General features: G+C 34.8%; 1 protein-coding gene across 2 annotated transcripts in view; it reads right to left on the bottom strand.

Annotated features, from left to right (window-relative positions):
- BTAF1 (B-TFIID TATA-box binding protein associated factor 1) overlaps positions 1-17,022 on the bottom strand; it is a 119,773-nt gene that overhangs the window by 72,487 nt on the left and 30,264 nt on the right. For both annotated transcript variants that reach the window (XM_047825206.1, XM_047825207.1), the window contains 10 exons: positions 16,318-16,481; positions 13,697-13,833; positions 10,200-10,329; positions 9,875-9,943; positions 8,689-8,778; positions 7,942-8,037; positions 7,669-7,845; positions 6,463-6,603; positions 5,332-5,456; positions 2,714-2,834 (listed from right to left, as the gene is read on the bottom strand). In XM_047825206.1, the coding sequence (XP_047681162.1) occupies positions 2,714-2,834; positions 5,332-5,456; positions 6,463-6,603; positions 7,669-7,845; positions 7,942-8,037; positions 8,689-8,778; positions 9,875-9,943; positions 10,200-10,329; positions 13,697-13,833; positions 16,318-16,481 (1,250 nt within the window). The remainder of the gene's footprint in view (positions 1-2,713; positions 2,835-5,331; positions 5,457-6,462; positions 6,604-7,668; positions 7,846-7,941; positions 8,038-8,688; positions 8,779-9,874; positions 9,944-10,199; positions 10,330-13,696; positions 13,834-16,317; positions 16,482-17,022) is intronic.

Here is a 17,022-nt window from a genome sequence, read left to right as displayed (position 1 = left end):
AAAATAGAGAAGAGAATTTAGAACAACCTTGGTATCTTACCTAAACTGTAAAAATTTTGAAATATAAGAGGAAACACCACATTATAAGACTAACAAGAGAAGTCAGATTGAGATTGACAGATTAGAGAAAAAAAAATAGGAAAGAACAATTGAGAAAGAACAGTTCAGTCACTGACAACAGCGCCTCTCATGTATCACAATATTCCCACACTATACCATGGTAAGCACCATATAAAAACTAATAACCAACAAACAATATTGGTGGGCTGATTGATCAAAAAATACTACCTTATGTTTAATACAGCTGAAGATCATGATCAGGTGTGTCAATCATTTTAATGTTAACTATTTTTGGTTAAAAAGTATGTTTCAGTTATTTAGAAAATCCATTTATATATAATACTATAAATAAATTACTAAAATTCCTAACTTAAGTAAATATATTACCAAATAATTAAAAACCACTGAAGTTAAAAAGAGGCTGCAAGTAGTTTAATCGCCTTAATAAAAAACAGAAAGACTTAAAAGAACAATGTTGGATGTGTATCCAAAATACACAAAGAAATCTTAAAATTCAAGAGTAAGAAAACTCAATCCAAAAAAAAAAAAAGGAAAAAACGTGAAGAGACATTTCAGCAAAGAAGAGATACAGATGGCAAATAAGCACATGAAAACATGCTCAACATCACATATCACTGGAAAATTGCAATTTTAAGTAAGATTCCGCTACACATTTATTAGAAGGGCTAAAATCTACAACACGGACAATATCCAGTATTGGTGAGGATGTGCAGCAACAAGAACTCTCATTCACTGCTGATGGAAATACAAAATGGTATAGCCGCTTTGAAAGACACTTTCTTATAAAATTAAACATCTCCTTATGCTCTTTGGTGTTTACCTAAGCACAATGTAAATTTGTGCCCATACGAAAACCTGCACATGAATGTTTACAACTTTATTCATAATTGTCCAAAACAGGAAGCAACCAAGATATCCTCAATAAGTGAGTAAATCAACTGTGGTATGCCCATACAATGGAACATTATTCAGTGATAAAAAGGAATGATCCATCGAGTCACAAAAAGACATAAAGAAACCTAATTTCACATTGCTAAGTGAAAGAAGCCAATCTGAAAAGGCTACATATTGCATGACTCTCAACTATTTGACATTCTGGAAAAGGTAAAACTATGGAGACTTAAAAAAGGTAAGTGACTGTTAAGAATCCAGAAGGAGGAAAAGAGGGGTACTTAAGTGGAGCACAGGCATTTTTTTTTAAGGCAGTGAAACTAGTTTATTTGATACTGTAATGGTAGATACATACCACTGTGCATTTGCCAAAACCCATACAAAACAGTATGAAGAGTGAACCCTAATATAAACTATGGACTTTACTTAATAATAATGGATGAATATTGGTTACCAAGCATAAGAAATGTACTACACTAATGCAAGATGTTAACTATAGGGAAAAGTGTGGGTGGGGGAATATGGAGGCATATACGAACTACATACTTTTCACTCAATATTTTGGTCAACCTAAAACTGCTCTTAAAAGTAAATCTGTTAGAAAAACAATAACATGAAATAAGGAAATCTGTTAACTTTAAGAGGATTAACCAAAGCAAATTTAACCTTACACCAAAAACATTTAGACAAAAACCACAAAACAAAAATGAAGTGAAAATTCAAAACAACCCATGCCAGTGTGTCTTATCAGCCCATGCCTCATCAAATGAGGATTATAAAACACACCTGATGATAGACCTCAGAAGATTCTGATTAGATCAAATAAAAAAATACAGCAAACAAAATTTATAGACACTGATTCAAAGAAGTACAATACAATCCCATGCTGCAGATTAAAGCAAGTCTACATGGAATATTTCTAGTTCACGAAGAAATGTGTGGTTAGTGAACATAAGAGAGACATTTACCCATCCTAGAATCTACCGTCTTAAAAAAACAAAACAAACACAAAAACCCACTGCTTTTTAAAGATCCCTGGCTCAAACTGTAGTGCCAACAAATAACAGCATGTCCTAAGAATGGATTATGATACTTCCCTATGTTCTAGTATTTCGTTTGACCTATAGTTACTTTAAAAATAGAAATGTCAAGTCTTTAAAAGGCAGGGCAAAGATTCCTTAGGTCAGCACAGACTCCATTCACATACTGATATTACCTGAATGATCTCTCTAGGCACTTCATGTTGTGACTTCTGATGTTTACTATCCTTGGAAATACCATGTGCTTAAGATTAATTCTTAAGCGAGGCAAGTGCCTAGTAATTTCATCATCACTCTTTAGAAGTCATACTGTAGAGCTCCAAATGTAGCCTCCTAACCTGGGATATGTTCTGCCAACTACCTATCTGACAACCACATGAAGCAAGCTAAGACTGAATAATAGATCTCTGAGACAAAGAGATTATTCGATTGATCTTTCACTCAACAAATATTTGCTGAAGGCCTCCTATGTGTTAAGCACTAGTCCAAGTGCTGGGAATATGACCTAGAACAAAATATTAAAATATTTCTGCCCTCATGGTGATTATATTTTTATATGTCTACATGGTCACCATACCATTTCTACTAGGCCCAGCATCCTCCTGATCTTTGGATATGTAGCAAAGGTAACCAGACTGATTGAGTTTATAAAATTATTCTATGTAATTTCAGCATCACTACACATAGTTATTAGTTCTTACCTGGTCCTGTGTTGATAATAACGTAAATAGAGTTTCCAATGCTGCTCTTCGAACTGATGATATAGTGTGATGCAAAAAAGGCCAGACACGTGGAACTAGAACTGTGAGTGACTGCTGAATACTAATAAACAAGACACAAATTAGGCTTACTCATTTTCAGTTGAAATTCTATTGATTCATTTTCTAAATATGTCCCTGTAGACCTCATACCTTTTTTGATGAATAAATTCTAAAAAGGTAGTATTTTCATATGAACGTTCATTTAACATCCTCATTCAAAACTGTTATTATAGCACCAGAATACCCAGAGCAAATGCAGTCATAAATATCAACATTAAGTTCTATGGTACTAATGCCACAAATTACCTTTGTCAAAGTAGAACTTTCCAATATAGCTGCCCTTTTTTCAATCTGTTCTTAGGAAAATGGAACATGTGTCTTAACTGGTAGGCTACACAAAATCAAGATTAATTTTTTCTTCTTTCCCATGGCTAACCCCAATCAGTAACCATTAGATGCACATAACTTATATTCCCCATTGGGGTCATCTCTGCCACATTATCAAATGAGCAAGAGGTGGCATGGTAATAGCTTCGAAATCTGTCATCCTGATTTAGCATTACTAAAGTTAGGAAAACTCAGATTATCTTCCTTCTCACAATTAGAATTTAAATGGAAAAGCAAGCAAAGCCACTTCTAGGCTAACAACTTGGACCATAGAATTCCTGTCATATCCATGAGTCATTTATAAAAACTACCTTGAATTAGGAAATGATTTAGAAATAGCATTTGAAATATATAACTCTAGAAAAAGGCATGAATAAAAAAGAATATGGCAGGTGTTAACTATATGTTCTTTTGTGGTTACCCTCAGGTCTATATTTTAGCATTATTTTCATCACTTGCAGGTTTGTATGAACATCTCTTCTCACATTTATTTACATGTTTAGTAAATTTACTTACAAAATTATTAAACACATGAACAGAGACAAAAAAACAGACTCAAACTATGTAAAAGTATTATAATAAGGTCTTGTTAATAGAGTAACTTTTAACTGTTCATGCTCCAAATGACATGCTGCATTTCTTCTTACATAGCTGGAAAGTATCTGCCAAATATCATAATATGTGAAGCAAATTTCCTAACAGGGCAATTTTGAAAAATAAATACATACAAGCTACATTATTTCACACATTATTGTATTTCATACATTATTTCTGAATTAACAGAATTTTTACTACTTCTTTCATTTCCTTACATTATCTAGCTTTCCTGACACTACTCAAAGTTTTTTTTTGTTTGTTTGTTTTTTTAAGTCCTAAACCCTTTATTTAGGACAGTGGTTAACACAGGCTCACAATCCAAACCCACATCACCCTGTTTTTAAATAAAGGTTTACTGGAACACAGCCATATTCATTCCTTATGCGTTGTCTATGGCTACTATTGAGCTACAATGGCAAAGTTGAGTAGTTTTGACAATGACCATATAACCCACAAAACCAAAAATACCACTATCTGGGCTTTCACAGAAAAAGTTTACCAACTTCTGATTTAGGGTAATTAAAAACTCTTGCATTCTGCAGCTTGAGAAGGGCTTTCACACAGATGAACACATTTAATCCCTATAGCTTTCACTACTAATTGAAATACCTGAATATTAGGAAATCCCATAAATGCACTACCAATTTTTCTCTTCGTTTGCTTTTACAGGCATTTATTTTGCAATTCCAACTTGTAGGTTGTCCTACTGCCCTAAATTCACCCTGAAGTACTCTCAGCAGGGCCAGTATTACTTGAAACATTCTGAACATGTTTTTAATCCACCTATGATTTTCATTAGAAATAGATTTACAGAGCCAGAAATCATTTATAATCATGAGCATATGCACATTCACTAAACATCCTCTCTAGGCTAAGAACAGTAATTAATTTTCTCATCTGTGATTTTTAAAGTTGCATGTGAATTTTTTCTTCTGTATCTCCAAAGAAACTATTAATAGAAATAGTATTATTCAGGAGGCAATCTAACAGGTAGGGAATACATTAATTAGCTGAACTTTATTTCAAGTATCAGGACAGGAAAATAGGTGACACTTTTTGATTTATGTTTTTGGCTTCACTCAACCTCTGTCTTTGGACATTATACTGCATTATTATGTATTATTCCCTTCCTGATAATTACTGAAATCAAGACCAAGAGTTGAAATGAACATTACAAAGAAAAAGTTCACTGAGGAGCAGATTTTGGAAAATGTAATGCTGATGTTCAATGATAATTCTATTAGCTAAATGTCTCTAAAGCTAATGTTCTGTATTCGGACTGGATATGAAAATAATATGCAATGATTAAATTCTTGAAGTTAACTATCACAGGATGAACAAAATGAAGAATTATATAACCAAAGTACCCCAAGGATAAACATGACCTTTTTAAGCTCCTGCCCCAACTATGCTGGTGGCTAGAGAGTAAAGAAAAGGCCAATTTGAAAATAGTAGTCTTTGGCATTGCCAACTCACTTTAAGTGCTGTACTTAAAAATGCCAAACTATTTTATTTTTAGGATTATCTGGAAATGTACGTAAACATTTTTTGCTTTACTAACTACAAATAATTACCTGCATTGTTGGACCTGAGGATAAGTTAATAAGGATGAAAGAAGAGTCATAATACTATTTGTTGAAGCAGTAAGATCATCTAGTTCCAGAAGAGCATCCCATAGTGTATTTATAATGAATGGTACCTACAGGATCAGTTTTTAAGAAAACAGTTATTTTACACAATATACTCACAAGTCATGCAAAATTGTAGTCACTACTGATTCAAAAACATATACAATCCCCATGCCCTTGGATAGTGTCAGTTTTGAGCAAAATTAAAGAGGAGACATTATTTGCCTTTAGTAATTCTCTACCCCTCTTTAAATGCCACTCAACTCTACTTTGGCACTTCCCTTCATACCCAGGCTTAGAACGGGAGGGAGAATTCAGGAAATAAGATAGCCAATACTCTTATTTTATGTAAAAATCTAAAATTGGAAAACAATATAGTATACATACACCAGACATGACCTTCTCTGTAAACTAAAATACTTAAAACGACACTAGTCATCATGAAAAGATAAATTTAGTTTTTGAGTTTTTAAATAAATACTGCTTGCTGCACTTCCAAATGCTGTATACATGTTATGGTTTTGATAATAAAAAAGAAAGACCTTAAAAAAGGCATTTCAAAAAATGAGACCAGATTAAAACAACTTAAAGCCAAAACCAAAATCAAAACAAACACAAATCCCATATGTCTAAAAACCAGGAGTAAAAGAAAGAAATGGTTGCTTTCTTCTCAAGTAAGTTCCTTATATACTCTGTACACAAAGGGGAAGTAGATTAATAGACAAAATTCACTATTCCAAGAATAATATATAATTAAGATTGTATATGTCAGAGGACTATCTGTTATATGAAAAATGGGAGGACAGGATGTCTGGCTGGCTGAGCATGTGACTCTCAATCTTGAGGTTCTAAGTTCAAGCTCCACATTGAATGCAGAGATTACTTAAAAATAAAATCTTCAGTATGGAAACCAATTTGACAATAAATTTCATATTAAAAAAATAAATACGTAAATAAATAAAATCTTTTAAAAAATTGGAGAATGAAGGAGAAAAAAATACTGACTGTTTTTCCTAATACTCTATACCCAAGTGTAAACAAGCTCTATAGAAGAAAATGCAAAAATATTTAATTTACCTTCTGTGTCTGAAGGTCAACAAGGCTTTCTACCACAGGTACTAATGATGCTGCAGCAACAGCTCTGACATCATCATCAAAGTCCTGAAGTCCTTCAATTATTCTAGTTAAAACTTTAGGCAATAAAGTATTAATTACATCCTGTAAAACAGTACATCAAAACAGATTAATTTTCTGTAATGCAATTATTGTGCTTAAAATTTGTTTTATTAAATTTACCATACGAAAGCACAAGTCCCAATCTTTTTTTAAGTTTACGTATTTATTTAAGTAATCTCTATACCCAACGTGGGGCTCAAACTCATGACCCCAGGATCAAGAGTCACATGTTCTTCAACTGAACCAGCCCCGTGCCCCAAAAATCCCAACCTTTAGGGGCACCTGGGTGGTTCAGTCAGTTAAGCATCTGACTTCGGCTCAGGTCATGATCTCGCGGTTCTTGAGTTTGAGCCCCGCATCGGGCTCCATGCTGACAGCTCAGAAGTTCGAGCCTGCTTCAGATTCTGTGTCTCCCTTACTCTCTGCCCCTTCCCCGCTCACACTCACTCTCTCTTGCTCTCTTTCTCTCTCAAAAATAAATAAAACATTTTTTTTAAAAGTCCCAATCTTTATTAAAAAAGAATCACATAAACAAAAAAGAAAAACAACAACAGAAGTCTATTTGTAACTAATCCCATTTGAAAAACCACAACAGTATCAAGTATCTATTAAATGTGACTTAAACCATCAGATGTTTTCGAGGTAAAACTATGAACTCCCTGCGTGAATACATACAGATACATACCGCTATGCTGGACCCTCAATTTCTATTTCTTATTCAACACTAATGACAACCAAAAGGGGTGTGAGAGAAAAGGGCAGGAAAAGCTCTCCTTACTTCCTGCTCTCCATACTTCAATCTATTCTCCTTTCAACCTCCCTAAATAGAGCCAGCCCCCAGAGTCTATTTCTGGGATCATACACAAGGAATCACCCTGAGAATCGGTCTTCCTATGAAACAGGAACAAGTATTCAAACCTAATGAACCATCTTTTGATTTGTACTGAAATTCTTACAGTACCACCTATCTCTAAGCTACTACCTCAAGAAGGCAAATCTTGAAATGCTGGCTCATCTGTAACACTAAGAATCTAAGGTCATTTCATACAATAAAAATAAGAGGGAAAAAACCTCTCCCATACATGCTTCAAAACCTGAAGTGTTTACCTGACGAACTGCCAAAGCATACTTTATTCCTAGCAGACCACCATGTCTAACTTCCCATTGTTCTTGAGTAAGTAATTTAAGAAGCACATCCACAGTCTTATGAACTCCTGTTTCATTCATGTGTTTTAACACCACACCTAATGTCTGAGCACAAGTTTCACGAACTGGTGCCACAACCTATGAATAAGAAAGGAAGAAAACTCATTTACAAAAAAACATATTTTGTTGAATTTGAAATTTGATCGGACAAAGCCTCCCTTAGGTGATACTTACTTCATCAGAAACAAAGTCTCCAAATCTGTCTAATGCAAAAACACAAAGGAGTCTAATAACTAAGTCTTCCAACCACTCTTGATGCTGCTGAATCATCTGTTAAAACAATCATTTTTAATTACCAAAATCATACTTTGTATTGGGGGTTGGGGACACATTAAGTCCAAAATCAAAACTAAAATATTGGTACAGACGGGTTTTGCTGTAGGAACAACAACCAAAATACAGAAAAGTTCCAATTACTACCTTTAATATTAACCACATCGTGTTTATTGATTAATTAGGTTCAAATATACTACACCAAGATCTTTAAGATTCATGAATTCTATTATGTTACTTGCACTCTAAGAGAAATTAAGAAACTACTAAAGGTTGCTCTAATTTCAATTATATCTGTCATGTATCTATTATCTATCCTATTACCTGTGTCTCATGCTACACCAGTCACATTGCTCAATGACCTCTAAACTATCTTCTTACACCTGCTACTCTACTTTCCAATTTTTTGTATCTTGCTCTTATATATTTTTCCACTCAGTGTTTCTGAACAAATCTTTCCCATGAACTCATTCTTTCTGTTAATAAACAGACTTCCTCCTAACCTTTAAACATTTTTCCTCATATTTACCTTTCTATATTTATTTATTTCTCATTTCTATGTCATGGCACAACTCTGTAACTTCCCTGTCTTGAGAAAAGAAGCAAACTACTAAAATCTGTTGATAACTGATCCTTTACTACACTTACCTCTTCTAAAGTGCTATCTCCCATTTTACCACCACTTTTTCCATGAGCTTTAAGGATTTCCCGAAGTCCAGTGCCTGCACCATGCCGAACCTAAAAACAAACAAGACGCAAATGTCAAAGGTTAAATGCTTAAGAAACTGAGTTTAACTTTTCTTCAATATGAAAAAGGGATTCTAGATTTTTAAGAAATCAGAATAAACTAAAGTGGCACTTCAAAAACACGTGTTCTTCTGCTATCCAAGAAAAATTACATGCATTAGTTTCACAATTTTGGTTATGTTGAATTTTTTTAAAATCAAGCTAGGAAAATAACTACCCTAACATCCTTCTGAGATATTAATCTATTTGGCTATGATTTCCCTACCTTTTACCTGCAGTTAGCATTATCCCCAGCAAAAGTGAGGAAAGAATCATGTTGTTCCCTATAGCTCCAACATCAATATTTTAGAAATATATATATTAAAACTAAGTTCCAAAGATACCAGTATAAATGTGAAAGGAAGACAATTCAACTGTCTCATGACTAATGCTTCACTGTCACCCTACAGCATTCTGAAGCATCATCTGGAAGGGAGGAAACAGACCACTGGCACCTCACCCACCCACTTACTTATTCAAGACCCAATTTAAGTTAACACTTGAATAACTTTAAACAGATGTACATCAAGGAGCAGAAAGACCACTAAAAGGTATTCCACAGCAGTGGTTTTAAATTACCCAGAAGCCAACCGAAGTAGGACAGAATGCTTTGAGACCACCAACCCTCAACTTCAATCAGAGGAACCTCACTTTCATCTCTTTTAACATGCTGGGAGATGATCAAGATTTTCTCTGAAGAAATATTTCTGAGACTAAAAAGCTGGTTTGGAAACTATTACTCTTAATCAAATTGTCCTCTTAAAAAGGAAGTTTTTACTATTTGGTAGAGATACGCAAGTCTTTATACCACAGCTAAAAAAATGAAAAGAAACTAATAGTTCTCTAAAGATATATGATCAAAAAGGGTATGAAAGGTGAAAATCAGTCTAAAGTTTTCCACTTAGAAGGTGAGTGATATGAAGTGCCCAGATCAGTGGGAATAGGGACCCTAAAAAAAAAATGATGTTTCACATGGTTCCCTTCATTAGCAAAAAAAAAAAAAAAAAAAAAAATAGAGCTGAGAGAAGCTGTAATGAAGAAATCTTACCTCCCAGGAAGGATTAAAAAGGTCATTGCAAAGTTCTTCACAAAAGCTTTCTAAAGGCCATTCATTTGTCTGAATAAGAAAAACAGAATTACTACTAATTCAAAAGGTCTGTTTTATGCTAACCATTTAAGTAACTTAATAAAAGTGTATTTATTTGTAGGTCTAGTAAAAACATGCTTTAAAAATTATAATAATTAAAATTTTTACTAATGAAGTAAAGATACAATAAAATTTCTCTCAATGGATAGATTATTACCTACTGACACATCAGTATAAAAAAATTATAAACAATTTCAAAAGACACTTTAGGGTATTTCAATAGTACCTCTTCAAGTAAGGAAGAACTGTCTGGAATATTATCAATCAAAACTTTGGAATCATTTGTAGACTGATTAATAACAACATTTGCTATTTTTCGTCTCTTTTCTTCTGGTTCCCCATCAGTGCTATCATTGCTAAAAAATAAAAGTCACCATTTTAAAAAGTGAATAAAGAATAATGTGAACCACAGTGAATGTAAAAGAATACATCATATGAGCACTTGTTTTGCCACATTCATGGTTTACTTAAAACTTCGTATATCAAATAAGTAAGATCAACCATGTAAAAAGTTCTGAGCAGAATATATTCCCCTACTCTCACTAATGAATGTAAAATAGGTTCATGAATTCTTGCTTTCAAACTCAATCACAAATTTAACAGTCTTTCTTTCTTCCTCTCTTCAACCAGCTCTTCTCCTTTTCATTTTAAACTCCCTTGGCCTAACAACCTAAATCTGGCCCAGCTTAACTTTTCTAGGCTTTTCTACCCTAGAGGAAACTAATACACTGAGTAACACACTGTAGTCCTACTAGCTCTTTAAAAAAAAGAGATAAATGACCAATGAAAAATGTGTCCAGAAAATCTGAAGAAATGTTACTTTATGACTAGAAAAAAAATATTGAGGCTAGCGTAATAATAAAACATAACAAATGAGAAGACAAAACCACTTTATTCAGTATTAACAGAAAGGACAATCAGCACAGTTGAGGTACATACAGCACTATTTTCTAAAATATCCCCCGTATCTTAATAATGTGACTTATTTGGCCAACCATTTTTTCTAAAGGTGATGAAAGAGGGGCACCTAGGTGGCTCAGTTGGTTAAGTGTCCAATTCTTGGTTTCAGCTCAGGTCATGATCTTGTGGTTCATGAGTCTGAGCCCCACATCAGGCTCTTAGGCTTTTCGCTGATAGTGCGGAGCCTGCTTGGGATTCTCTCTCCCCCTCTCTCTGCCTCTCCCCCACTTGTGCTATCTCTTAAAACAGACTTATATAAACAAACAAACAAACAAACAAATAAATGTGATGAAAGAAATCTAACCTTCCTCAGTCTCATTCTCTATTACTCTTCCCCTAATTCTCTCCAATCTAGAAACACTGGTTGGCCACCTTACTCTCCTTGAACTTGTTAAGCATTTTTCTCCTTCCAGACATTTGCCCTTATGTTCCCTCTATTTGGAATGTCTTTTCCAAATATTCATAGGACTCGTATCCTCACTCCTTTCAGATCTTTCAAGAAAAGTCACTTCTGTGAATCCCTCCCTGACTATCCTTATCTAAAATTTCAAATTTTCTCCCCACAACACATTTCACATGTTCCTTCCTTGTTTTATCTTTTTCCTACTTAACTCTTATCATTAACATGATATATGCATATATACATATATGTGTGTGTATACATACATATATATATTTACTTATCTTTTAATTTTTTTTAATGTTTATTTATTTTTGCGAGAAAGAGACAGAGCGTAAGATGGGGAGGGGTAGAGAAAGAGGGAGACACAGAATCTGAAGTAGGCTCCAGGCTCTGACCTGTCAGCACAGAGCCTGATGTGGGGCTTGAAATCACGAACCACGAGATCATGACCTGAGCCAAAGTGAAACTCAACCAACTAAGACACCCAGGTGCTCCTACCTTCTTTTTTTTTTTAACGTTTATTTATTTTGAGAAAGAGGGAGAGAGAGAGAGAGACAGAGTGTGAGCAGGGGGTGAGGTAGAGAGAGAAGGAGATACAGAATCTGAAGCAGGCTCAGGCTCTGAGCTATCAGCACAGAGCCCGATGTGGGGCTCCAACTCATGAACTGTGAAATCATGACCTGAGCTGAAGTCAGATGCTTAACCAACTGAGCCACCCAGGCACTCCTACTTATCCTCTTTAAAAAAAAAAAAAAAAAGATTTTATGTTTAAGTAATCTCTACACCCAACATGGAGCTTGAACTTATAACCCTAAGATCAAGAGTTGCATGCTCTACCAACTGAGCCAGCCAGATGCCTCTACTTATTTATCTTCTCCCTTATTCATTTCTTCCTCCAGAATGTAAGCTCCGTGAAGGCAGAATTATCTATTTTATTCACCAATGCATCGTAAAGGCTTAGAACAGTATCTAGCACTCAGAAGGTATTCAGTAAATATTTGTGTAATGAATGAAAAATAAAGTCTACTATTTCTATATTCAAATATTTGGGTAAAAGTGCTTATACAAATAAAGCCAACAGAAATCTATTAGGTTACTATATACAATTCTAATAAGTTGTTTACTTAAAAAACCCTGTAGTTTAATGAAGTTCAATTAAAATTTCATACTGAACAACTTAACAAGTAAAAATTTATACCGAGTAGATGTTTATTATTTACTCCCTGTGCACCTAGTTTTTAAATAAATACTATAAAACACTTACATTTTAGCTTTATATTTATAAACGGAAAAAACAAAAGGTCCTGTCATCTGCAAAAAAAACTTTGTAAGTTTTCATGTGTTTAATTACTCAAACATTTCTAGAACACCATAAAAGATTCTGATTTAACAGAGCTGAATGGGGCATTTTAATGAATGCCCCATTCAGCTCTGTTAAATGAAAATGAAAATCTGCATTTTAACACACCCCTCAAAGTGCTTCTGAACAAGGTTGTTTTGAACCACTCTTTTAGAAATGCTGTTCCAGACCATACACAGATACCACTTTTATTAATTCATTAAAAAAATGTGGACAGTGATTTTATCCAGAGTTCTTTCCTACAAGATTAAGTAAATAAACTTGGATTACTACCTCCTATTTGGTCTAGCCACCAGGCTAAAAGACAGATGATGTAACACTGTGACAGTTCTATACTAATCAATATTCTTAACTTGTGGCCCTTTGGGGCGCCTGGGTGGCTCAGCTGGTTAAGCGTCCGACTTCGGCTCAAGTCATGATCTCGCAGTTCGTGGGTTCGAGCCCCATGTCAGGCTCTGTGCTGACAGGTCAGAACTTGGAGCCTGCTTCGGATTCTGTGTCTTCCTCTCTCTGCCCCTTCTCCCCTTACACTGTCTCTCTCTCTCTCTCTCTCTCTCTCAAACATAAACATTAAAACAAAAACAAAAACAAACTTGTGGCCCTTAGACCACCTCTCTGACTTCACTCGGTCCTACCCTCACCTCCGTCTACTCATCCTAGATATACTGCCTTTCTTTCTGTTTCTTGAATAGTCTATGATTAAGGCATTTACATTTGTTCCCTCTGCCTGGAATGCACTTCCCTCAGAAGATCTTCAGCCCCCAATCAAAGGTCATAATTGGTAAGGAAAAATAAATCTGCATATGTGGCTTATTCTGGGGAAGCTGTCCTAGTCCCTAGTAATAATAAATAATCTCTGACAATTGAGCAAAACAATCCAAATGGTACTCCACAGCTAAAGACAATGTCAGCAAATGTTTTTAAAAAACAGGCAGACACAAATTTAATCTATAAAGCATCACTGTTTTAAATGAATAAGCACAAAATAAAAAATTACTACCTCTTTTCATTAGTTTCCACTGCATCTCTGGATCTCTGTTTTGCAAATAACTTGGCCATTCTTTTAGCTTTGTTCTTTTGTCTACTGCTCATTCCTGCTCGAAATTCTGAGTCAATCAATTCAGCTGCCTGGAGAGTCTAAAAGAATAAAAGAATGCTGAGTTTGAACTTTTGAAGTTAAAATAAATACCCACAGCCTCAGAACAGTACTAAGTCTATAAATTTCACTATATCCAAACTGACCACAGTTTGACAGCTTCATGCTATTCTGTTATATGGTTATTACCACAATTTCACTCTTTTATTCCTTATTTCCTATTCTTCCAATTCTCAGCAGATGTTTGTATGTTTCTTAACTTTTTTTGTCACCGATGTAGCACAAATGTATGATCATAACCCACAGATAGGGTTTTGAAAAGGTGATACTTCAAAATGACCACAGTAATAAAGATGTGGTGGTACACAGATACAGTGGAATATTACTCAGCCATAAAAAAGAACAAAATCTTGCGATTTGCAACAACTGGATAGATCTAGAGTATAACACTATGCAAAATAAGTCAGAGAAAGACAATCACCATGATTTCACTCATATGTGGACTTTAAGAAACAAAACAAAAAAAAGAAAAAGAAAAACCAAAAAACAGATTCTTAATCATAGAGAACAAATTGATGGTACCAGAGGGGAGGTGGGTGGAGGAATGGGTGAAACAGGTGAAAAAGATTAAGAGTACACTTACCTTAACTCCAAGTAACATAGAATTATTGAATCAATACATTGTACACCCAAAACTAATAACACTGTATATTAATTATATTGGATTTAAAATAAAAACAAAACAAACAAAAAAACTGTAATACCACCCTAAAGTTGTAGGAATAAAGACTATTAATTAATATTAATAAATAATTAATATTAATTTCAATATCACCTATTGAAAAAAAATTATAGGCATAAGTGATCCAGCATCCTATAGTCAGCTTAACTCATATTGCTCCTTTTCTCTTAAGCCATCACTATCTACTGTTTTTGCTATCTTTTCCATTCATGGGAGACATTATAAAGGTTGTGAGACAGAAATGCTTTCAGCTCAAGCCTAAAAATCCTTTCTGCCCTTAACTGATTTAAGATTCAACTAAAATTCACTTTGACCACTAATCTGGGTCACTGGTATGGATACCCCGCTATGGTCTTAGTCCAGAGACCAATGGCGCATATACAAGCAATGATAAACCTATGGCAACAAGTAACATTAAGCACCTCCTCCCAAAGGTCCATGACATATAACGCCAACCCAACTTGGATCTCACAAACCTCAAAGTCTCTGCTGCCCATCCTACATACAACTATTCTGTCCATACCCTATCTTCTCTAATATACTTGGCTCATCTTTTTTCTTATACCATACACAATAACCACACTATAATCACATTACTACATTTTTGTTCTCCTTTATTCTATTTTTATTTTTTATTTACACCTCATGCTTCTCTTTGCACCTCATTTCTTTCTGTTTCTTTTATAGTTGTCATATTTTCTGCCTCTTTATACTCTTCTTTTTTCCTCAGGAATGTTCTTTTTTTTTTTTTGTCTGCAAAAGTTATTCATCAACACATACTCCATTAACCCTAAAGAAAGGTTCGAAAATTCTGATGGTTTAGAGAACCAGTATAAAGGAAAAGGCCAAAAGAAAAACAAGATAAGGGTTTCATGACTGCAAAGCAGGAATTCTTAATAAGGACCAGGAAACTCTAAAAAGATACTGCAGTGGCAAAAGGAAAGAATACCAACCCCCTTGAATGTTAGTATTTCAGTTGCATGTGAATTTTTCTTAGGAGAGAGCCACAGCTTTTTTACTGGAGCTTAAGCAGTTTGGGACGTTAAAAAAGCAGCAGCAGCTTGCGAGCATCCAATGGGAATTTGAAGAATGGAGAAAAGGGAGAAATACAGAGCAAAATTATGGTACATCCATAGAACAAAAGAGAATGAAGCTATCAAAAAAATACATGATCTGTATATACTGATATATTCAGCTACATGAAATGGGAAAAGATAAATATGGCTTAAAATACAAATACTTGTGTCTGCATGTACAAGTAGTTCATGAAGGGTTGCCTGTGGGGCATGGGGACATGCATGTCCATCAATTATTAAAAACTTTTTACTTCATATTGTATACCTTTTTTCATTGTTTGAAAATTTTCTTATCATATCTGTTGCTTTGCCAAATAGAATAATAAATCACTGCTCTAAAGATTTCTAATATCATACTAGCCCTTACTATCCTCTACTCTCTCAAACATTTACTCTTTTTTTTTTTTTTTCCACTGAAGAACAAAGGAAAAAGCAATTGGTGCAACTGGGATCTCTCAATAGCAGTGGCTCCAAAAGGCCCACCACAGCTTTTATCTAACAGTCAATCCAGAGTTTATAAGGTAGGCTGAACTTCTGTCTCTTTAGGATCTGTTACCAGAAATCCAATTTATGAAGACACTAAATACTAAATTATGGTGGAACAAGCCGCAATGAGCAACAGCATTTTTTTTTCATTGCAATAACATGGCAAGATGAAGCAAAACGCTTGTATTACTTGCAGTCAAATAACCAAAGATTTTACCTACAGGTTGTTTGTTTACAAGGGCTGTTGAAGTTGGAGTATAATCCAGATCTTCATCATTGAAGAGTTCTTCAGTACTCATTCCAATGGCTTCTCCCATATTAAGACCAAGTTTCTTTTGTAATAGTTTCCGTTGGCGTGCTATCCTCTCTTTAGGATCCACTTCACCTTTAAACAGAAAAGAAATACATTTCCTCCAAATCAGGTAAGAAGTTTTCTAATCAGTGAAGATCAAACTTGATTAAAAGTAAAAAAATTTTAACTATTAAAACACCCCTCTCAGGAGGTGGCTCAGTCAAAGTCCAACTCTTAATTTCGGCTCAGGTAACGATCTCACGGTTCATGGGACCGAGCCCCACGTCAGGATCTGTGCTGACAGCACCGAGTCTGCTTGGGATGCTCTCCCTACCTCTCTCTGCCCCTCCCCTGCTAACACATGCACTTTCTCTCAAAATAAATAAACATTTAAAAACAAACAAAAACCACCCCTCCTGACAATAAAACAAATCATACTCACAATCTGAACATGTCATAAACTCTGTTATCTGACTATGATTGAAAAATAGTGTTCTAGGGGCACCTGGGTGGCTCAGTCGGTGAAGTATCCAACTTCAGCTCACGTCATGATCTCACAGCTCGTGAATTCGAGCCCTGCGTCAGGTCTGTGCTGACAGATGAGAGCCTCGAACCTGTTTCAGATTCTCTTTCT

The sequence above is a fragment of the Prionailurus viverrinus genome, chromosome D2, assembly GCF_022837055.1.
Source record: "Prionailurus viverrinus isolate Anna chromosome D2, UM_Priviv_1.0, whole genome shotgun sequence".
NCBI classification, from domain to species: Eukaryota; Metazoa; Chordata; class Mammalia; order Carnivora; family Felidae; genus Prionailurus; species Prionailurus viverrinus.
Note: the sequence above shows the minus strand (reverse complement) of the source record. Positions and strands in the feature narration are given on the sequence as shown.